A 23,984-nucleotide genomic window follows, 5' to 3' on the forward strand; every position below is an offset into this window, starting at 1 on the left:
AAATGGGAACAATCGACAGCTGTCATCATGAAACCTGGGATCTTAACCTGCTGTATGATCCCAGGCCAGTGCCTTCCCCTCTCTGGGTTTCAGTTCCCCCATCTGTACGCTAAGGAGAGTGGACCAGAGATTCTCTATGGACCCCTAGCTCCGATTTCTTTTATTCTAAGTACCTGACCAGAACTGGCTTTGAAGAGTTAAAAACACCATGATAATGACAGTTGTCACTTACTGAGTACTCACTGTGTGTCAGGCACCTTACTTCACGTGCACTTCAAACAGTCACACGCAAGGACCTGTACTGACCACCAAACACTGGAGTGGCCCAGGGTTGGGGATTCACAGCTCCCCTCTTTTCCATCTACACTTAGTCCCTAAAATCTAAGGACTAAATCAGGGGTTCTCAACTGCGGCATTACTGACGTTTTGGACTAGAGAATTCTGTTTGGGGGGCTCTTTGTACATCGTAGGATGTTTAGCAGCTTCCCTGGCCTCCTCTACCCTTTAGATGCTATTAGCAGCCCACCCCCAGTTGTGACAACCAATATGTCTCCAGACACCGCAAATGTCTCCTGGGAGACAAATTCACCCGCGGGTTGAGAACCACCAGCGTAAAGATCTCATCCAGTCTCACGGCTTTAAACACCTCCTACACCACGTCTATACTGACGACTTTCAAATTTATATCAGCAGCCCGAGCCTCTTCCCTGAACTCCACACTCGTAAATCCACCCGCCTGATGGATACCTCCACTTGAACGTCTAATAGGCATCTCAAAGTCAACGTTCCCAGCACAGAGCTCCTGATCTACGACACCCCGTCACACCTGCTCCTCCTGCAGTCTGCTCCTTTGCAGTAAATGACAACTCCATCCTTCCAGCTGCTCAAGCAAAACATCTTGGAGCCACCCTGACTTCTCTCTGTTTCCCTCTCTCTCACTGCAAATCCAATGCATCAGCAAACGCAGTTAGCTCTACTTTCAAAGTAAACCCCGAATCTAACCACTTTTCACCACCTCCACCACTTCCTCCCAGCTCCCAGCCTCCACCAGCTCTCAGCTGGATTGCGGGAGCAGCTTCCGCACTGGTCTCTCCTCTGGTCCCTTTGCCCTCCTCGAGTCTGTGCTCCACAAAAGGACCAAAGTCATCCTTTTAAATATAGGAAGAGACGTCAGTCCTGCTCTCCAACTCTCCAAACCCCGCAATGGCTCCCTAGCTCACTCAGCGTGAAATGGCTCTGAGTCCCACACCCCGAGCAAGAATCTGACCTCTCCTCCTGCCATCTCTCCCTCAGTCACCGGATCACAGGTACACTGGTCTCCTTGCTGCTCCTCACACATGCCAAGCAGGCTCCAGCCTCCAGGCCTCTGAGCCCGCTGTTCCATCTGCCTGGAACGCTCCTTCCTCCAGCCTCCTGCATGGCTCACTCCCCCACCTCTTTCAGGTCTCTGCTCAAATGCCACCTGCTCAGGAAAACGGTCCCTTGAGCCTTTTTAAAATAACAATCCTCCTACCCCCACTCCCCACATCCCCTCCCTGCTTTATTCTTCACAGCACTTACCATCATCTGACAACCTATATGTTTGACTTGTTTACTTATTTACCGTCTGTTCCTACCATCAGAATGTGAGTTCCATGCAGAGTTCCTACGTGAGGAATTCACATGCTAGAGGCCTTTGTCTGTCTTGGTCGCAGCCCTGCATCCCTAGCAACTACAATAGTACCTGACACATAACAGGCACTCGATAAACGTTTGTTGAATGAATCTTCATGCTAACCCTGTAGACTAAAGACCATTATTATTCCCATTTTATAACACAAAAGGACTAAAGCCCTGAGAGGTTAAGTAACTTGACCCAGATCCCTTAGCTAGAAAGTAATTCCCACTGGAACACTGGGACCCAAGACCCAACAGCCTCCCCAAATGCAACATTAAACTGAATTTTAGATGGTTCCCAGATCGGCTTTTAAAAACACTTAAGAATATTGATTGGCAAAAAATAAATAAACCTCAACCTAAACCTTGTACCTTATCCAAAAATTAACTCAGAGTGGATCATGAATCATGGACTTAAATGTAAAATGTAAAACTATAACACTTTTAGAAAAAAACAGGGGAAAAAAATCTGAGGAATCTAGGGCTAGGAAGAAGTTCTTAAACTTGACACCAAAAGCACAATTCATGAAAGGAAATTTTGATAAACTGGCCCTCATCAAAATTAAAAATGGTTGCTCTGTGAAAGCTCAAGTGAAGAGGATGAAAAGACAGGCTAAAAGCTGGGAGAAAATGTTTACAAACTACACATCCAGCAAAGAACTAGTATCTAGAATGTGTAAGGAACTCTCAAAATCCAACAGTAAAACATAAACAATCCAATTAGGAAATCGGCAAAGACATGAACAAGTCACCAAAGATGATATACAGATGGCAAATAGCACATGAAAAAGATGTTCAGCATCACCAGGCATTAAAGAAATGCAAATTAAGACCAAGATGGGTGTCACTACACACCTCTCAGCAGGGCTGAAAGCGAAAAATAATGACAACACCAAATGCTGGCAAGGATGCAGAAAACTGGATCACTCATACACTGCTGGTGAGAATGTAACACAATGCAGCCACTCTGGCAGTTTTATTAATTATGCAATTACCGTACAACCCACCAGGTGTACCCTTGAGCATTTATCCCAGAAAAATGAAAGTTTATGTATATGCAAAAACTGGAACGAGTCCAGATGTCCTTCGAAATGTGAACAGTTAAACTGTGGTATATCCACACCATGGAATATTACTCAGCAACAAAAAGGAACGAACCGTTGATATGCACAACAACTTGGATGACTCTCCAGAGAATTATGCTGAGTAAAGAAGCCAGTCTCAGTGCCAAGACAATTCAACGGGAAAGGAACAGTCTTTTCAACAAACGGTGCTGGACAACTGGCGTCCACGTGCAATAGAATGACGTTGGACCCCTACTTCATACCACACACAAAAATTAACTCAAAATGGATCAGGGACCTGACTGTAAGAGCTAAAACTATAAAACCTTAGGGAAAAATAGGGATAAATTTTCATGACTTTGGATGAGGCAATGATTTCTTAGATAGACATCAAAAGTACAAAGAACAAAAGAGAAAATAGATAAATCGGACATAATCAAAACCAAAAATTTTTGTGCTTCAAAGGACACCATCAAGAAAATTAAAAGACAACACACAGAACGGAAGAAAATATTTGCAAACATATCTGATAAGGGTCTAGTATCTAGAATACATAAAGCACTCTTACAACTCAATAATAAAAAGACAAATAACCCAACTCAAAATGGGTAAAAAATCTAAGTAGACATTTCTAAAGAGAAGACATATAAATGGCCAATATGCCCATGAAAAACTGCTCAATATCATTCACCATCAGGGAAATGCAAATCAAAACCACCAACGAGATACCTCTCCACACCCACTAGGAGGGTGATAATCAGAAGACAGATAATAGTGTTGGCAAGAATGTAGAGAAACTGGAACCCTCACACACTGCTGATGGAAATGTTAAATGGTGCAGCTGCTCTGGAAAACAATCCAGCAATTCCTCAAAGGATAAACATAGTTATTATATGATAAATATGCTATATACCCAGGAGAAATGAAAACGTGTCTACACAAAAACCTGTACATGAATATTCATAGCGATACTGTTCATAATAGTCAAAAAGTATAAACAACCCAAATGTCCATCAACTGATGAATGGATAAATAGTGATATGTCCATACAACGGAATATTATTTGCCAATAAAAAGGATAAAGTATGATACATACCACAACATGGATAAACCTTGAAAATATTACGCTAAGTGAAAGAAGCTAGTCACAAAAGACTATATATGATTCCATTTATATGAACTATCCACAAAGAGGCAAATCTATAGAGACAGAAAGTAAATGAGTGGTTGCCTAGCATTGGAGGTGTCGGGGAAGTTGGGGAGGTAGACTGCTAAAGGTACAAGGTTTCCTGTTGGAGTGACAAAAATGTTCTAAAATTGACTGTGGCAATGGTTGCACAACTCTGGGAATATACTAAAAACCGATGAACTGTATACTCTAATGAGTGAATTGTCTAAGATGTGAATTCTATCTCAATAAAGCTGCTACGAGATTAAAAAGCCAATTCCAAAAGGTCATATACTGTATGATTTCACAATTTATTTAACGTTTTTGAAATGACAAAATTTTAGAAACGAAGGACAGATTAGCCGTTACCAGGGGTTGGGGGTGGGGGAAGGGACAGAGGCAAATGGGGAGGAAAGAGCGACACAAGGATCTTTAAGTGGATTGAACTGTTCAGTATCTCGACTGTAGTGGTGAACACGCAAACTTACACATGGATACACTGTATAGAACGAAACACACACAAATGAGGACTGGTGAACCCGGGGAAGTCTGAATAAGATCTGTGGACTGTTTCAATGTCAATACTTTGATTGTGATACTATACTACAGTTTTGAAAAATGTTACCATTGCAGGAACACGATAAAGTGTATAGGGAATTCTCTCTGTATTTTTGCTTACAACTGCCTACGAATCTACAATTATCTTAATTCCAAAAAACAACAACAACGCTGAAATCATAGAGTAAGAAAACTGTTCTGTTCTCCATTTCCTTTCCGATTGAACAAAAAGTCTCCTTTGGTGCAAGTGTGCCATTGCTCCTAACATCTGCTTTACCCTTTTAAACCAGGAAGAGCAGACCTCAGGCTCAAATGCCCAGACCAGAGGATCCAGCTAGAACGTAATAACACTTTTATTTTACGGCGTTTAGTTGTTTATTTTATCTAGCTGATATAATTTAGAATTAAGAAGACACATTCTGGAGCCAGCCAGTCAAGGTTTCTAATCCCAGCTATGCCACTTAATAGCTGTGTGATTTTGGGCAAGTCACTTAACATCTCTGTACCTTAGTCACTTCATCTGTAAAATAGACATGACAAGAGTGCCTAGATCATGGTGCTGTTGTGAGTTTTAAAACAATAAATGTGTGTGTGTACACACACATATGTGTTTCAAGCACAAAGTAAAGTGTTATCTATCATTATCTTTACCTTAACAAGAATTGAGGGAAAATCACGAAGTTTTAGAAAGTTTTAGAAGCACAGATGCAGGCCATACTACCTCTCAGAATGTGCCCCTTCGCGCCTGGGTTGCCCCGAGTCCATACCCGGTTGTCCCGCGGGGCCAAGAGGCACCCACCTGCGCACTTGGTGCGGCTGACGAGGGGCGGCCCTGGGCGGCCGGTGCCGCCGTCACCCGGGCGCGTGAGCAGCACGCTGATCTCATACTCGGTGTCGGGGTCGAGGTGCCACAGCTTGTAGGTCTGCAGGCTGACGGCGTGCACCTCGGCCCAAGGGCCGCGCGCCATGCGGTACTCAATCTCCTTGCGCACGATCGGCCCGTCGCCAATGATGGAGTTGGTGTTGAGCTGGATGATGAGGTAGGTAGGACCCGCGCGCAGTAGCTGTGGGGGCGCGATGGGGGTAGGGGGCTCTGGGAGATGGGGGAGAGGCGGAGCCGACGGATGCTGCTGTGAGACCCGGGCCCCCAACTCCGCCTCCCACCACATCCAAATCTCCAAGAGCCCTCCCTGTCCTCCCAGACCCCTCATGCAACCCCCAAGCCCCCGACGGGACCACCTCTCCCCACCCGCTAAAATCCCGGGCCCTTAGGGGCGCCCCGCTCTAAAGGCTGACCCGCCCTCACCCCTCAGCCCACACCCTCTTCCTCACTCCCCTCGGAATCCCTGAGTCCTCGCCTGCAGGGGCTGACCACACGCCCGCTCGGGTCAGACCCCGCCCCCTGGATCAGACCTCCTCCCCGGAGACAAGGCCCCGCCCCCGGTCAGACCCTGCCGGCCCCACCCCTCCGCGGACCTCGCCCCTCGGCCAGACTCCGGCCCGGCGAGATCCCGCCCCTCCTGCATCCCCGCCACTCGGAGGGTGCGAGCCCCGCCCCCGCGGGCGCCGGCAGGCTCACCCTTGACGATGAGCTCCGCGAAGTTGGAGACGCCCGCGCCGCGCGGCGCCTGGGACACGCAGCGGTACAGGTCCTGCTCCGCGCGGCCCACGGCGGCCAGCGGGAAGGTGGCCAGGAAGCGCCGGTGGCTGATGTGCCGCACGCCGGCCGCGGGCACCAGCGCCCCGCTCTGCCGCTGCTCGAGGAGAGGGCGACAGGGTCAGGGGCGTCGGGGAGGGAGGGTCCCGGTTTCGCTCTGACCCGGACGAGGGGAGTGGTCAATGTGCTGGCCCCATTTAACCGTCCCTATTACACGGGGGTATATGGGGTTCCTGGAACCAGCTCCGCCACAGGAAGGTGCCAGATAAGAAGCTGATTAAGGGAACGTGGTCGCTCTGTCTTTGATGGAGAGTGTGGTTGGGGGACCCTGGAGCCACACACTGTCTTGGAAGGATGGGGGCTCCCAAGAGGGCAGAGCAGAACCTAGGGCAGAGCCAGGACGCCTGTGTGTGGGTGCTGGAGGATGAAGTAAGGACTCAGCACCCCGCAAGGGAGCCAGGGCCCAGAATAAATCCCCCGCCTTGCCTAAGGTGTCTGCCCCCTCCGCTCACCTGCAGGAGGAAGCGCTCCGCCTCGGCCGCTCTGCCTGCCGCCATGCACTGGAACGAGGCGTTCTGGCCCGCGTTGACCTCCACGTCTCCCAAGCGGGAGAAGTGGGGGGCCTTTGCTGCGAGAATAGAGCTGTGGCGTGAGCTAGGCCTGCACCCCTGCAGACAGGAGCCACAGCTGCCCGCACCCCTCCCCCTGCGCCCCAGTGGGCTGGGACTCACCGCAGGGGTAGCTGAGAAGCAGGATGTCATCTAGGCCCATGTAGCCCCTGCGGTCTGGGGAGATGAGGGCCTCAAACAGCACCTGGGGGAGGTGGGAGGGCTCCTGTCATACTGATATCCCTCCAGCCCGGCCTGGGAGGTGCCCAGAGAGGCCCCTTTCAACTCTGCTCCAGCCCCATGCTCCTCAACCAGCAGAGGTCAGCCCAGCTCCCAATGACCCTCCCTACCAAGCCAACTAGTTGTGAGAGGGGGTGTCCGTACCCAGAGCTAACAAGGTCAAGGCCAGAGGTTCCATCCCAGTCCTGGACAGTTAACTTCAAGCTGCAAAACTCTCCCAGCCAGACAGGGTTTCCAGGTCAGCACTGTTCCAACTCAGCCTGGATCCCAGCCATAGACTATTCCTATTAACAATGACCTCTGAGGCTGAACTCAGACTGAACCATCACTGAATAACCCAATGCTGACCGCAGACTGACACCTGACCTTGACCACAGAGTGACTCCTGATGCTAAACACAGACTAATTCCAACCTCAGCCACTCACTCTGACCTCAAGGTGACACCCCTCTACCCCCGCCCCAAGCACAGGCTCACCACAGACTAAACCCAGCCCACCTGATATTCATTAGGCCAGAAAGTGCTGACAGCCAGCTCAGCCTGGTGCCACTGACGGCCGTGGGATCCAGTCATATTCCAGACAGCGCTGCCCAGGGGACCCCCATTGACGCGCACGTAGATGCCCAAGGTGCCCGGACTGTGCCCATCCCGGCTGTACAGGAAGTAGCTGAACTGCACACAGTGGGTGTCATTCTCGCTCAGGCTCTGGAAGATGACATGGGCCCGCTGGCCTGGGGCATGCTGGGAAGCGTTGACCATCAAGTACGAGCCTGGAAAGAGAGGAGGAAGAGGCAGGATTGGAGGAGAGCCTGGGGGAGGACCAGGACCAGGTGGGCACAGAGGAGAGGCAGGAACTAAGGACCCTGGGCATTTGGATCCACCCAGAGTCAGGGGTTCTGAGTTCTGGTCCCAGCTTTGACTCACCGTGTAAGTCCCATCACTTCCCTGCCTCTGTTTCCCAGAGGAGAGAGTTGCAGCAGCAAAAAAACACACAAATCTGACTTTGTCAAAACCCCTTATGGCTCCTCACCACCTACAATCCCAGTCCAGGCCATGCTGATCCAGGCTTTCCCCGTGTTCCCAGCTGTCTGTCCTTGGAGGCAGGAACTGGGTCACTCAGCTCAGGAGTCGAGTCTGGCGCATGACAGGCCCTCAAAGGCCACCTCTTCTGAAGGCCTCCCTCCCTGTCCCTCTATGGTTTCCTCTCCTGGCCCTGGATCATTCATAAAGGGTGTCTGTCTCACCCCCAGCCTGTGAAGCCTTGGGGCTCCACTGTGTCCCCAGCACTGGTTTGAACCCCAGCTGAATGAATGTATAGAACAGATTGAATGAAAGGACTCTAAGTTCCCTTCCAGCCCCACCCCCTGAGTCTAAATTCCTGGAATACAGTTCTCTTCACTTCCAACCTGGAGAAAGGCAGCCCCACCCCTTCCCCAGAGATACGTGCCCTGTGCTGGGGGGGTTGGGGGGGTGGCTAGACTCCTCAGGACCTGGCTGGGGGACTATGGCTGCCCTTTCGTGGGGAGAAGACCCCAGCAGCTGTCACGGGTGCCCGCAGCCACACAGCACTGCCTCCTCCCGGGCTTGGCTGCCAGCCAACACAAGCTGATTCAGATCCCAAACCATGAGGCTCCCTGCTCTGGGAGGGCTCCCCAGGGACTCCACTGGAGGGGCTCCCATTCATCTCTGTGAGCCAGAAGCCTGTGAAAGCGGCTCCTGGATCAGTCCTGGTGGGGTAGTAAACAGAACCCCCGGTCCCCGAGCCCACCCAGGAAGGGACACATCCCAGCCCCCACAGTCTCTCTTGGCTTCCTCCGTCCTCCTCTCTGGTCTCCCTGAGAGCAGCTGCGGTCCTTCTCGCCGTTTCACTCTGACACTTTGTTCTTGCCTCTTCCTCCTGTGCCCTCTGCCTCTGTCTCCTCTCTCTTTTTCCCTAGTTTTTCTCACTCTGCTTCTCTCCCCATCTCTTTCATTTACTCCCTTCATCCCTGTGGCTCTTCCTTCTCCCTCCTGCTCTCTGTCTCTCAGTGTGACTCTCCCTCCTTCCTTCTCTCTCCACCCCCCCAACCCTCTTTCCAGAATGTGAGCGCCAAGAGAGCAGGGACTGTGTCATCTCGCTGACGCCTGCAGCCCCAGGATCCAGCACAAAGCCCACACTAAATACTAAATTTCTCTCCCTCCTCTCTCACTGGGTATTTCTCTCCTTGTGAGAGAGAGAGAGGCTGGGCCCACGCAGGTGGTCAGAACTGTAAGAATTTCCATCGGCCACCTTGTACCTGAGTACCAACCATGTACCAGGCCAACACTGGACCCTGGGGATATGGAAACAACCCACACAGGGTCCCTGCCATGGTGGGCACCTTGACAGATCATTGTCACGCAGTCAGATTTGACACCTGCTAGTACAGAGGTCAACTAGGGGCTGAGGGCCCCACGAAGGCAGAGATGAATGCCCCAGGGAGGGCTCAGGTGAGCAAACACATGGAAGAGGGAGGCAGGGAGGCCTCTAGGAGGCAAGGTGAGGGGCAGGAGACGAGGCTGCAGAGGCCGCCGGTGCCAGGTCGTGGAGGGTCTCTCTCCTGTTGGCTTCAAATCTGGGCCCCACCACTGAGATCCTTTGCTGCCCCTCGCTGCACCCTTGACAGCAGGTGCCATCTCAGCCATGCTGTAAGCTGAGCAGCGAAGGCCCTGGCCACTACTGTGATAGGACAAAGGGGAGGGGGCTCGCAGGCTGCCCAATCCTGGGCTTCCCTCAGGAAGCCCATTTGGTCCTCACACTGTGCTATGTCCTCCCACCCAGGCTTTATCAGTGAGAAAGTCAAGAATTTGGCCTCCATCTGTCTTATCCTTTTCTTAATTTCCAGTGGATTCTGCACCCCGTGAAGAGGGGTGCTAGTGTTTGGGTCCCCTCAAATACCTCCAGCAATAGCAACTAAACATTAATTGAACCCCTACATGCCATCCCTGTGTTATGCACTTCATATACATCATCATCTAATAACCCTACGAAATGGATTATTGTTCTCTCTGTTTTACAGTTAAGAAAATGGAAGCTCAGAGAAATTAAGTGACTTGCCCAAGGTCACCCAGCTGGTAAAGTGATGAAGCCAGGATGTAACCCCAGTCTTTATGATTCTGGAACCAGAGCTCTGGGCTCCATCAACAGAGTAGGAGGTCAATACTAGAATCCATGGAATTAGTCTCCTTACTCCCAGTCCAGTGCTCACAAGGCCAAAAGTACCCCGTCCTGAAATAGGGGCAGCGCAAGGTAGAAGTTGGGAAAGATCTGGGACTTCCAGGAAGAAGGAGGCAGAGGAAGGGCGGTTTACACCCGTCCAGCGCCCGATGTTACTGCCCTGTCAGCATCTTCACGTCCTAAGGAGACCAGGATGCAGAGGCTCTCAGGGAGAAGGGGACATCCCAGAAGGCGGAGGATTCAGGAAGACCTGGTGGGAGTAGGGTGGATTCTGAGCTAAGCTGCAGGAGGGGTAATAGGAAGTAGATTTTAACTCACAGCTGTAAGGGCCTTTGATTACTTGAACCTGCACCCATTTCACAGGTAAAACTACCTGATACACACAATCGGACAGTGTCCAGAGAGCTCCACATTCATAGTATCATATACATCATTACAGATGCAAAAGCAGATGAGGCCCAGAGAGGTTAAGTAATGTACCCAAGTTCACACAGCAGGTGAATAGAAATGGAAGGAGACGAAGGGAGAATGGTGACTGAAAGTAGGCTCACCATGGGGCAGGTCTGCAGGCGCCCGGGTACCAGGGTGGATCCGCACTTGCTCCCACTGGAAGTCGTCATTCTGGGCCTGGCTGTATTCGCAAGGCACTGCTGGGTCACTTGCCTCCTCGAAGGTGCAGCCGGCTGTGAGAGCAGGACCTGGTTAGCCCAGGCTAGGGCTGGGCTGCTGGCCAGGAGGGCTCCTGGGGCTGCCCTCCAGGTGCCCCCACTGTCCCATCCTTCTGCCCAGGCCCACCCTCCACCCCTGCCTCTCCTCAGGCCCTCCCCCCACTGCTCCCTCCAACAAAACTCTCCCTCCCCCACCCTCTCCCTCCACGGAGGCCGTCCCTCACTGTCCCTTCCCCATACCAAGACCTCCTCACGCGGCCCACACCCCCAGGGCTCCCCAGGACCCCCCACTGCTCAACCACCCATCAGACCCTCCTCAATTAAAACTAGTTGTCATTAGAGCCTCATGACAACTTGGGAGAGCAAGACTAAAATTATCCCCATTTCACAGATAAGGAAACTGAGGCCCAAAGAGGTTAAGTGACTTCCTTAAGATCTCTCAGCCAGTTAGTGACAGAGGTGGGATATGCACAGAGGTCTCCTGACTGCTAGTCAGTGTCCTGTCACCTGTCCCTCCATCTCAGCACAGTGGGCCCCAGGACTAGCAGGGTCATGAGTGCCCTGAGCCAGCCCTGACAGTATCCCCTTAAAAATAATGATGGCCACCGACCACCACAGGCTTACAAGCCCAGCACAGGGCTGATGGCTCTGGGTACAGGTCTCACTCAGGCCTCTCCTGCTGAGGCAGGTACCACTATTATTCCTACTTGACAGATGGGCTGGAGGATGCAGTCATTGCCCAATGTCACCGAACTTAGGTCTCTGCCTGCAGGAATGTGACATGCAGAAGCATAGTCATGAGTGGAATGGGCACACGTATGACCAGAGGGAGCAAATTCTCATGATCTGGAACCAATATTTACAGTTTAAATGAGAAGGGGAGGGAGCAAGAGGGGACTGAAACGGATGTGAGTCCTCTGGTTGGTAATGAGGTCCACAGATCTTGGCTAGTGCGTCAAAGCCCTGAGCTGCGCCCCTCATAAACCTGAGGGCACCACTGACTCAGAAAGTACCTGCCAACTGGTCCTGCACTCACTCCTGTACCTTGGCGTCTGGAGCCCCATCGGGGGAGTCTAAGGCCTCTGAGACCCTTAGCCTGGGCAAGTGGCGAGGAAGCAGGTACAAACGATGCCAGGCCCTGTCCTCAGTACCTGCCGGCCACTGGTGCTTCTCCCCATTTGACAGATGCGGTGACTGAGGCTCCGGGGGGTGAAGGGATCTGCCCATAGTATATAGTGGTACATGAGTGAGTGGGCTTTGGCATCAGACAGACCTGGGATTGAATCTTGAATCTGCAATTTGCCAACTCTTGTGACCATGGACAAGTCCCTTCCCCCTTCTGAGCCTCAGTTTCCCATCCCCAGAAGGATTCAGTGAGGGGGTGCACTTAGCACAATACCTCGCACATGCAAGCACTCAGGAAATAGCAGCTCTTCCCAGCTGCCACCTGAGCCTACTAAGTAACAGAGCAGGATTTGAACCCATGTCAATCTGAGGCCAAAGCCCGTGTCTTCCATCAGAAAGCCATCACCATGAGAAGGAGCAAACCTGAGTGGCTTCCCAGCCTCAAGAAGAGGAGGGAAGAGAAACAGACAGCGATGGGGAGTGAGGGCCACCCACAGGGCCCAGTGCCAGGCATTTGCACACGCGGCCAGGGACTTCACTCTCGGGAGGCTATGTCATTTCATCGGGAGCAGAGACTTCCCTAGGTTGTTATGCGGATCACGTGACACAGCAAACGGAAACACACCCAGCACAGCCAGGCAGGAAGGGGCTCGCCACCGTTACGGGGTCTCCCTTTTCCTCCTCTTGGATCCCATCAGAGTGTGAAACCATAAGATGGGGGCATGAGGCTGGCGCCGAGGGGATGGGACAAAGTGACAGAAGCCTCTCTCCAGAGCTGGGGCAGGACCTTGGCTGAGCTCTTTGCCTCTTTGTGTGAAAAGACCTGGTCAGCATCATGCCCTGTGGCCTGTGGGAGGTGCGTTTTAACACCATCTGTGCTGGGAAGGCCTCAGCAATCCCTCTAGAAAATGACCTACAGCACAGCAGAGAGAGAACATAGGGATGGTCAGGAAGGGCTTCCTGGAGGAGGGGGACAGATGACGTCATTCAGCCTGAACTGAGTCTGCTCCTGAGGGCCTTAGCCAAGGCCTCCCTGAGGCACAGGGATCTCCAGAAAGGGAAGCCCAAGACCTAGAGCCCTGGCTGACACTCAGGCCCTTCCTGTTCCTTCACAACGAACAAGGCAGCTGCCCCAGATGTCTCAGCTGTGGCCCTGGGGTGAGCCTAGGGGTGTCAGCTCCTTGGCTTCCTCCTGTCCATCCTAAGCCAGGCCACACCACTTGCCAGGACTCCCAGCCTGACTGAACTGGTCAGAGGGACCCCCAGACCATCTGACCTTAGCCAGTGTAACCCTCCGTTTGACTGACTTCAGTCATATGCTCCTGAGACTGACTGACCCAGGTCAGTGACCTCCAGACAGATTGACCTCAGCTAGAGCGGCCCCCAGCTGATTGTTCCTGGTCAGAGTGGCCCCAACGTCATCCAGATGACTGCCAGACCATCTGACTTCAGCCAGAATAATCACCAGACAGACTGACTCACCCTAGACTAGCTGACCCTGGCCAGAGTGACTCTTGACCTCTGCCAAATGACTCCTACCACTGACCTCAGCAAGGCTGATCCTCCCCATCCAGAGTGACCCCTTAGGCAGAATGGCTCCCCCTCCCTCAGCCATGTCCATCCCCAGCCCTGTGTCTCTGGGCCGGCTGGAGTTCAGCCACAGCCCTTAGAGGGTAACATCTCTGGGGCCAGGCTCCCCAAGGAGAGCCCCACCCCCACCTCCTCTCCAGTTCGCCCTGGGATGGGAACAATCAGCCCTCCCAGGCCCTGGGAAAAGCCCCATCACCTCCAGTCTGGATGGCTCAGGAGCCAGGAGCCCCCAAACCAGGCCCCAGCTCCTGCTGGAGGCCACCAGTCCAGGGGAAAAACCTAGATTGGACTTTGGGTTCAGAGCAAGAACAGTAGCAGGGGATCCCTCTTGATTCCATCATCACAGATGTGGGCACAGACACACACACGCACATCAACACCAACACAAGGGGGCTGCCACTATCCACCATGACCACCTGTGCCATGAACTCTCAGAGTAACCCAGAAGGGAGGAACCAATATTATTCCTATCCTACAGACGGAGACTGAGGCACAGAGAGATGAGGTGGCTTGCCCAAGGCCACACTGTAAGTCCCAGAAGCTGGGATTTAAGCCCCCTATCTTTATTCAAGGAGGCTAGGCACACACCACCTAAGGCCCTGGTATTTCACTGGCCACATGTTAACTCGGTTCCATCCACAGGACAGTTGTTTACTGACAGTACAAATCAGGTCCCAGGCTGGCAGTATTAGAGGACGAGGATGGTTAAGACTCTGCCCTGCCCTCAGGGACCTCCCAGTCTGAGTGGGGGTGAGGGAATGTGATGAAGCAGAGAAGGGTCAAGGCCACAAGGGGGCCCAGGGAGGAGGGTGGGTGCAGAGGAAAGGCTTCCTGGAGGTAGGGGCGTCTGAGCAGAGCCTGGAAGGATGGGGATCGTTCTGGCCAGTAGAGATGGGTGGAAGGGCATTAGAGGCAAAGGGCCCAGCAACAGCAAAGGAAGGTGACGAGTAACAGGACACAGAGGAGCCCAGACTGGCCAAAGCAGCAGAGATGAGACCAGAGGGAGGGTCCATCAGGGAAGCCTTAAGTGCTGGGGTGAGAAGTTTGGCCTCAATTTCTTTTGGTGAGGAAGATTGTCACTGAGCTAACATCTGTCCCAATCTCCTTTTATTTTGTATGTGGGATGCCACCACAGCATGGCTTGATGAGCAATGTGTAGGTCCGTGCCCAGGATCCGAACCTGCAAACCCCAGGCTGCAGAAGTGGAGTGCGCAATCTTAACCACTATGCCACCAGACCAGCCCCGAAGTTTGGCGTCATTTTGAATTAGGAAGCCACAGTGGTGTCTGAGCAGGGGAATGCCTGGATTCAGATAAGACAAGTGACACATCCTATAAGCCATGAGGAGGAAAGGTGGCTTCTCCAGAGGGCACGAGAGGATCAGGAGTGGGACAAGCCACCAAGAAGTTCAGAGTCAGATGTCAGGAACTGGTGAGGAAAGGGGCCTCAAGTCTCCAGCCCAGACAAAAACAGCACACACTCCAATCACGCCCAGGGAGATGCACAATACACACACACACAGCCCCAGACTCAAATGTTCACACACATACACCCTCCCTTCCCCCAGCCTAGTCCAAGCCTTAGGGACACAGTCTCAACTGGGCTGGGGACAGGAAAAAACCAGGCCCCTCTCCGGATACCGCATCTCTGCTGGGGCCTCCCAGAGAGGGTGGGCTGAATCAACCCAGGACCCCCACCGGCTCCCCCAGCCTCAGCTCAAACTGGCCCAGCTACATTCCTGAGCTAATCTCCACAATCTGGCAGGCGGTTGCCTGAGCAACCGTCAGCCACAATTTGGGAAGGCAGGAGGATGGTTTCTCCACATCCGGCTGGGCTCTAGACGGGGTGATGTAAGGGGCAGAGCAACCTCTGCAGGAGGAGCCCGGGTGTGCGAGGGGGTCTCCCTGGTGAGTCTGGCGTGAGGGTCTCCACCTCTCCGTGTATGTGTGTGTGTTCCCATATGCCGACGTGTGTGTGTGCGTATGTGTACATGGCTGTGAGAGTGATAGCCTGGTACCGACTTGTGAGTACTCAATCGGGAGGCAGGAGACCTGCATCTAACTCCTGCTGAGCCTCTAACTCCCTGTGTGACCTTGGGCAGGTGATTTGCCCTCTCTGAACCCCTGCTTCCTCACCTATGAAATGAGAATGGGCGCCCAGGTGACCTCTAAGGCGGCTTCCACCTCCAGAATTCTGATTCCATTTGTGTGAGTATACATGTGAGCAAGAATAATTCGAGGGAAGAGAGAGATCCTAAGGGGAGAGGATGTGAGGGTGAGCCCACGTGTCTTAAGGTGTGGGTCCTCCAGGCACTGTGCTGTGAAGCTGGGGGCGTGCAGGTGTACACTTACGTGCAGAGGTATGTGGGCACATTCAGTGATACACATGTGCCTAAGGGGAGGTGCGTGTACGTGGTGGGCTAGAGGCGAGTTGTGCATGTGCGTGGGAGCACCACCAACATATGAGCACCAGACTTTCCTCCCGACCAGACAGGGAATGGTGCTCTGTGCCAACCGCACCTGCCAGCTGCCACCAGTGTTTTCTGAAGACCCTAGGTATACAGAGTCTGTTTGCAATGAGATTTTTGTTCCCTTTGGTTTGTCAATAGAACATCCAGTTCCCAAGGGTGGCCCCAGGAGAAATAACACTTCTCCCAAAAGATTACAAAGGTAGGGGCTGGATCATCCCCAACCACAGGCACAGCCCCAACCCTGGCCTTGGGAACCCAAATACAACCCCAACAACAACACAGGTCTATTTCATCATCCAAAGTCACACCCCACTCTAGGTAGCCCAACCCCACCCTGGAACCAACACTGGTCTCACCCCTGGACGTGCTTGCCCAGTCCAGCCCTATCCCACGCTCACCCCAACTGCAGCCGCGTCTCAGGCCTATCTCACCCCCACCTCCTCCCTTCCTGAGGTCAGGGACTATCTCGTATGCCTTTGAGCCCCATCCCCAGCTCTGTGTACAGTCAATGGCCAACAGTGGCTAGACTTATTGACCCCATGATCCCACCTAATCTGACCCCAACCAACCCCACCCAGGCTCAGGACCATGACTCCAGCCCAGAGTCCCGGCGCAGCCCACCTCTCTGCTCTCCTGCCCAGAGCAACACACCCAGACCTTGGCCAGGGCTCCCTGGAGCTGCCCTCAAGAGCCCTGAATAACTGATGAGCAATTAATTAAAGGCAGGGCTGCCAGCTATACGCCCACCTTCAAATCACCCAGGGTTCAGCATGCTGCAACCAGAAGGATCAGCCAGGGCCAGGCCACAGGGAGGGAAAGCTGAACTAGTTCCTCTACAGGGACCAGCACAAATCTCAGCGATGCCGACATCCTCCCTTCTCCACTGAGGACAGAAGGATGCTAACCACAGCAGGGGAAACTTAGGCCAGACCCACTCCTCATCTCCCTGATCTGTAGGCACCGCAAATCTCACAGTTAGTGGTAGGGCTGCCATATTGGCAGCGTTATAAGGGGAAGGCACAGGGCAGGCACTCAGTGTTAACTCCATAGGTGTGTGGAGGGAATGCCAAGGTGGTGAGTTCAAGCCTTAACAGTTCTTCCTCCTCCCCAGATGCTAACACAGGGCCAGGCACATAGTTGGCGCTCCATGAATTCTCACTGAAAGGATGTGTCCAGCGGAGGCATGCACAACAGTACAGAGACAGGGGGAAGAGAAGGATGCGGTGTGGTGTAAAAGAAACTTCTGGGTGTGGAGACCCAGTCCAGAATATAAGCCCAATACAGTCCCAAGGAGCCGAGTAGGTCTCAAGGGCAGGGGTCAAAAGTGGCACAAAAATGAAGTGCAGTGAAGATGCCATGTGGAAGAGTGAATTCAGTGTCAGGGCTCTGGGTCCTGAAATGCAGTAGAGTGCACACAACCCAACAGTGAGCAGGTACAGCACAGGGTAGAGGCCCAGGGTAGCAATCCTGTGCAGTGCACAGAGGCAGTGCTGGGTCCTGTGCAAAGGTGCTGCCTACAAAAACGCAAGCCAGCACCAAAGCCCAGCAAAGTGGCCCCAGGCTGCAGTGTAGAGAGACTCCCGGGGCAGTGTGCAATGTGGGCAGAAGTGCACATGGTGAGGATGCTTGACGCAAAGATGGGGCTCAACTGGGGCTGACAAACCTGGGAAAGGACACCAGCTGACAACTCAGTGGTCATACCAAGAGAGGCCAAGATACCACAGGGGGCTGCGTTACAGCGGCAGTGGTGCAGCGTGAAGGGCTGGCAAGGAGAAGGCACATACCTGGTGCAGTGCAGTGGAGCAGTGGGACAGAAGTGCTCTGTGAGGCAAAGGTGCACTGTGTTGGTACAGCGCAACAGTGAAAGCAGAGGGGCTCTGCCCAGAAACTCAGGAAAGGCCACATACCCAGTGCAGTGCACATGCCCACTGCAGTAATGCAGTGTAGTATGGAAGTGGCATGTGATGCAAAGATGCAGTGTGGTGGGATCATGCCATCTGTTGGCATGGTGCAGCGGTGCATTGCTAGGAGCTATGCCCAAATCCCAAGAGAGTCCAAAAGCCCAATGCAACCGTGACATCCAATAGAGTGATGCAGCACAGAAGAGAGCTGCAACAACACAAACGGAGTACAGCCGCAGGATGGAGGCACAGTACAATGGGACAATGCAGAGGTGGCGCGCACAGACACCCAAGGAGACTTCACACAGCCAACACAAGGCAGAATCCCAGCGCAGTCATGCAGTGCGGGGTTGAGAAGCAGTACAGGGCAAGGACGCAATGCAGGGGCCCAGTCCTGGGTGCTGGTCCGGGGCCATAATGCAGCGCCATGATTAGTGTAAGGCAAGGACACAGCACACTGCAAAAGTGTTGTGAAGAAGGGTGCACATGCCTCCCTGTGATGCACGGGTGAGCAGGGGAGCCCAGCCCCCTGGAAAACCCCGTACCTGCAGCTCTGCCAGGCAGGGCTGCCCATCCCGTGGGGTGGGGTGAGGACTCATCTGCCCTGTGGGCTTCCCCCACCTCATCTCCCAACCCCAACATCTTCCACCCCAGTGACTCTCCAAGGGCAAAGGATGAAGCCACCACCGCCCATGGGACGGGCAGCCACAACTGAGCACATTGTCCAGGTATTTATATCCCAGCAGGGCTCCAGCGCGCTGGCAGGCAAACAATGAATTCAGATCCTGCTGAAAAGCTTTTGGACAATTAAAGCACATCCCCTGGCCCCCAGCCCGGGGCTGGGCAGTGGGGGGCAGGACAAGGGAGAGACAGAGAGGGAGACCCATTGGATTAGGCCCTGGTACAGAGTGGGTGAAAAGCGGGATGAACAGGGAGAGGATGAGAAGAGAGCCAGACCCAACCAACCTGGCTGGTCACTCCAGTGCCGCCCCTACCATCACCCCTCCCCGGCCTGGACTTCATCAGGAGCCGAGAACAAACTTTTCTGAACACACAGGATGCTGCACACACGCACACACACACACACTTAATAATAGTTAACACTTACACAGTGCTTACCATGTGCCAGGAGCTGTTCTCAACTCTATACACATGTATATGAAATATATCCGCACAGCAACCCCACGCAGCGTGTTCTGTTATTATCCCCATCTCACAGATGAGAACACTAAAGGCCCAGAGAGGTCAAGTAACTAGCCCAAGAGTTATGTGGCCAGTAGTGGTGGAGCCAGGATTAGAACCACGATGGCCTGGCTCCTGAGCCCATGCTCTTAACCACCACGCTCTAGGTCAAACATCTATTTACACACATGTACAACCACAAGGGTGCACACGTACACACATGTAAACACACATACACACATGCACGCAATCTGAGCAATGTACTTCCCACTCTCTTAGCTGAGACACACTTATCCTTTCCAGATAGGTTTCTGGCACCTCCCAGTTGTCACCCCTTATCCCCCAGCTATCCCACATCCCCTTTCTCTCCATCCCCCATTTGTCCCCCAAACCTCAGCTGTTCCCCCTACGCCACCTGTCCCCTCATTCCCAGCTGTCCCCATCTCCCAGATATATCTTCATTGCTAGTTATCTCCCATCCCCCAGCTGTCCCCTATCCCCCAGCTGTCACCCATCCCCCTCTGTGACCTTGCCCATCAAATGCCCCCAAAAACACCCCTTCCCAACTTCCCCATTCCAATCCTTCCCCGCCACATCTAGACTCAACTCCAAAACCTCAGCGACCCCTCTAAGCTCCCTTTCTTTTCATCCCTTCTCGTTCACCACTAGGTCCTGGGGTCTGCACCCTGGGAATCTGCCCAAGACCTCCTGACTCATCCAGTAACAGCCTTTTCTGAGCTGTCCGCCTCAGGAGTCCTCCCCCAGCCATTCTGCAGGCAATGGTGGCCTCTGCCCAGAGCCAATCAAGGAGGCATACGGGCCCCCATCCACGACTGCCCTCCAGAGCCCCAGCTCCACCCTCCACCCCCTCTGAGCCCTCCCTGGGTACCTGGGGGCTCACATCAAAGCTAACACTGAGGGGCTACCTGCCATGTACATGGCCCTGGGGACAGGAGATGACAAAGACCCAGCCCAGCCCTCAGGGGGCTCCCAGCCTAGAGGGGAAGGAGACTGGAAACGGCAGCAGCACACTGTCACACGAGCGTGATGCGAGAAACCGGAGAAACCGACCCACTGTGCCCGGAGGCATCTGAGAAGGCTCCACTGGGGAAGTGACATGGGAGCTGGATTCTGAAGGCTGAGCAAGTAGGCGGGCAAGAAGGGTGGCAGGGGCGTTCTCAGCAGAAGACACAGTCCGTACAAAGGGAGACAGGACGGACAGGGCCTAGCGGGTTCTCGGAGTAGCGTTGGCCTGATGATCCTGGGTCATAAGGTGGATAGGAGGAACGGGGCCAGGGAGGACAGGCCTAAACATGAAGCTGTCATAGGAAGCAGCGGCTGGGGTGTGCAAGGCCCCACCTGTCACGTTAGGGTTTGACTTGTGTCCCCTGGGTGCTGGAGAGCCTTCAGCTTGGGGCAAGGGTATGCAGCATCTGATGTCTGCCTAAGAGAGGTCATTCAGGTCACAGGGTGGTGGAAGCACTGGAGGCTGATGGCAGATTGGAGACCAAGGAGGGGGCTACTGCAATAGTCCAGGCAAAAATGATGGGGCTAGAGAGAAGGGGATATGGATTCAACACAGCCTTCTTCAACGGCCGCTCAGTGATGGTCCGTCCGGACCACTTCCACTCCCTGAGGCGTCCAGGCCTCACTGAAGATGCCACAGGCCTCACATCCCAAGACCAGCACTGTCCATATAGCTTCCTGCCATGATGGAAATGTCCTCTACCTGCACTGACCAATACAATAGCCACTAGCAACTTGCGACTTTTGAGGACTTGAAATCTGGCTGGTGAGACTGAGGGATGGAATTTTTATTTTAATGAATTTTAACCAATTTAAACTTAATAGCCACATGTGACTAAGCGGTCACCATACCAGAGAGTGCAGGTAAAGAACATTTCCATCATTGTAGAAAGTTTTATCGGATAGCACAGCTCTAGACTGAATAACCGTGGAGAAGAAGAACCATATGGGCCTCCTCTAGGGGCTCCTGGCCTTGGGGCCCCAAAGGAGATCAGGAGGCAAGCCCCAGGGAAGGGAGTGTCAGCAGCTGAGCTGGCACAGCCCCAGCCCCTGGTCCACAGCTGGGCACAGTCAGCAAGACACTCCCCACCCAAAACATGCACACTCCTTTCTTGAAGACATACATACCTAAACACACAAATAGACACACCGACCACAGGGCACCCCACAGCCAGACTCAGAAACACCCGGATACTCCAACACATGGGTAGGCCATTGCTGGATATGTAAATACCCCACATTCAGACATCCAGACACTTTGGTACTCCACACCCAGACCCCCAGGCACCTGGACAGCCCCACATCTGGATATAATGCTCCCGCACTTGAACACCCATTTCCCTGAGAACTCCCACACACCTGGACACACCCACCTCCAGATCCAGAGACACTGGGACATCCTTGTGTTGGCACACCCTGAGCCTCCACACCTTGGGACTGGGGTGCCCACACCTAGATACTGAGACACCACCCACCCAAAGAGCTCCGCACCCAAACTCCAGGAATGTGACACCGGGGTACCCAGACACCCTAGCATCAGGCTCCCCGGGGATCAAAGCAGCTGGTTGCCTCTCTACTCTGAACTCAGACCCTGCCACACAGGGTAAGCAGATGGCTAGATGCCGTGACATATGTCCTGTGCCCAGGCTACAGTCATACACACACAGACACCCCCCACTCTGCCCAGATGCCAGGATCACACCTACACAACCTTGGTGGCCTCCCCCAACCCCACCTGCAGGAGTCACCACAGGGAACACTTTCCCTCAGGCTCAGAAGCTGCCAGGACAGAGGCTGTGACCCCACCTGCCCACCCCAAGAGACAGAAGACTGACAGAGGGTCTCCGGCTCCTGACGCAGGGCCCTCCCTCCCTCCTGCCCAGACGCTCAGATTGACGGTTGGGACTGGATGCCTTTCACCAACTGCCAGGGCCTCCAGCACAAAGGGCTGACACTGGGGGGCCCACAGGCCCTGCCAGCTGCTGGGGGTGGGGTGGGAGGGCAGAGGGAGGGAGTGCTGGGAGCTGGGGGGAGGGGCTGGCAAGCAGAGAGTGCTCCCTTCCTCTCTGCCAGGGACCTAACCTCCCCAACTCGCAGCTCCCAGATGACACTCTACGTGGCCTTTTCACACACAACACCATCCCCCAAAAGAATTTTCCAGATTCCTGAAGGGAAACCGATTTCTTTAATCTACTTTCAGTGGAGTCAGTGCGCCCCCATCTGGCATCTCCTGCCTAGAGCTTGACCCACTGGACCTGACTCTTTCAGGCCTTGACTCGGCTGGGCCTTGCGTCTGGCACTAAGGATTCAGAGGTGACTAAATATCCAGTTCCTGTCCTCACAGAGCTCACGGTCTGTAAGGGAGAAAGGGCCAATAAACTATAATTACAATAATTACAATGCTAAGAAAATATCCAATCAACCCTCACCCTTCCTTCCTAGACTAGAACAGAGAGTAACTAAGGAAGGCTTCAGGGAGGAGGCGATATCTAAGCTGAGGGCTGAAGGAGAAGCAGGATTTCACCAGGCAAAGAAGTGGAGTTAGAGAGTTCTGGGGAGAAAGGACAGCTTGTGCAAAGGCCCAGAGAGGAGATAGATGGCAGGTGACGGGCATTTAGGGGTTATTGGTAAGTGGTGAGACTGACCAGAACATAGCAGGCAAGAGGCAAGGGGCATGAAACAAGATGAGGTTGAACAGGCAGGCAGGGGCCAAGGGGGATGGCCTTGACCCTGAAGGCCATGGGAAGCCTTCAAAGAAGATCCCTGGCACCATGGAGAGAGGGATGGAGGAGAGGGATGCCTGAGGATGGAGAGAGGGGGCAGATGAGGGAGCTCCTGAGAGGGCATAAGGGTAGGATGCATCAGGATGCAGGGAGGGTGGCTTGGAGGAGGGAAGAGGGTTGAGGGAGGAAGGGGGGCACAAGGCACCCCCTGCGACTCCAGCTAACCCAGCCTTCGTGAAAAGGCTGCCCCAAGTCTAGCCTGGCTGATGAAAGCATGGAAGGACGACAGCACGCCTTAAGCAAGCAGGGGGCCCGCCCTGGATTTTCCCTGACACCTGGGCTGGCCTGGGCTGGAGGCTGCCCAGGAGCTCAGCACCCCCACTCTGGCCACTCTCACCACTTCCTGCTGAGTCCCCTCCCTCAGCCCCAGGGAGAAGGGCCAGCTGCCCAGACAAGCCTTTATTGCCCAACCTGAAACCACTGGGCAGCCTCTCCCTCATTCCTGCTGTCCACAACTCCAGCAACCAAAAGGACAAAATGAGCTAGAACACAGTGGAATAAATTATTGCCAGACTTGCATGGCTCAGAGACATCACGCACCACCCTCGGTGGGGCGGAGACTCAGGAGGCATTCAGGGAGCTGGGCTGTCTACCCAGATTCGGGGCAAGGCACGATCCCACCCCTTCAGCTAAGGGCTTCTGAATTAAGCTCTAACAGCAATAGCTACAAGAGGGCCAGGAGCTTTAGATGTGAAGTGACTTGCCCAAGGTCACAGGGACAGCAAGCGACCAAGGCAGAACTCGAACCAGGTCCCCCTAGCTTCAAATCACAGCCTCTGGGGCTCTGTAACAGTCCTCAAAAGCATCTTTCATTCCTTGGCACTCACATATAGAGCCTCACTTTACAATCTACCCAGTACCATAACCATTGTTATGATGCCCATGAGGCAGATGAGGAAACTGAGGCTCCAAGAACAGAAGTAACTCACTCAAGGTCTCACCCTCAAACCTCTGTTCTTCACATGACCCCCTGCTGGCAGGAGCTGGGGCACATGAGTGTTCTTCGAATCAGGGTGAAGGTGCTAGGGGTGGGGGAGTGTATGGTACCCCTCGGGTTTGATCTCAGGGTGGGGGAGGGGGCGACGCTACTGCA

General features: G+C 53.6%; 1 protein-coding gene across 12 annotated transcripts in view; it reads right to left on the minus strand.

Moving 5' to 3' along the window:
• PTPRU (protein tyrosine phosphatase receptor type U) overlaps window positions 1–23,984 on the minus strand; it is a 79,339-nt gene that overhangs the window by 53,119 nt on the left and 2,236 nt on the right. For all 12 annotated transcript variants that reach the window (XM_070250167.1, XM_070250158.1, XM_023634822.2 and 9 more), the window contains exons 2-7: window positions 10,698–10,829; window positions 7,449–7,720; window positions 6,835–6,916; window positions 6,616–6,731; window positions 6,026–6,200; window positions 5,246–5,539 (exon numbers count right to left, since the gene is read on the minus strand). In XM_070250167.1, coding sequence (XP_070106268.1) covers window positions 5,246–5,539; window positions 6,026–6,200; window positions 6,616–6,731; window positions 6,835–6,916; window positions 7,449–7,720; window positions 10,698–10,829 — 1,071 coding nt within the window. The remainder of the gene's footprint in view (window positions 1–5,245; window positions 5,540–6,025; window positions 6,201–6,615; window positions 6,732–6,834; window positions 6,917–7,448; window positions 7,721–10,697; window positions 10,830–23,984) is intronic.

The sequence above is a fragment of the Equus caballus genome, chromosome 2 (genome assembly GCF_041296265.1).
Source record: "Equus caballus isolate H_3958 breed thoroughbred chromosome 2, TB-T2T, whole genome shotgun sequence".
NCBI lineage: Eukaryota > Metazoa > Chordata > Mammalia > Perissodactyla > Equidae > Equus > Equus caballus.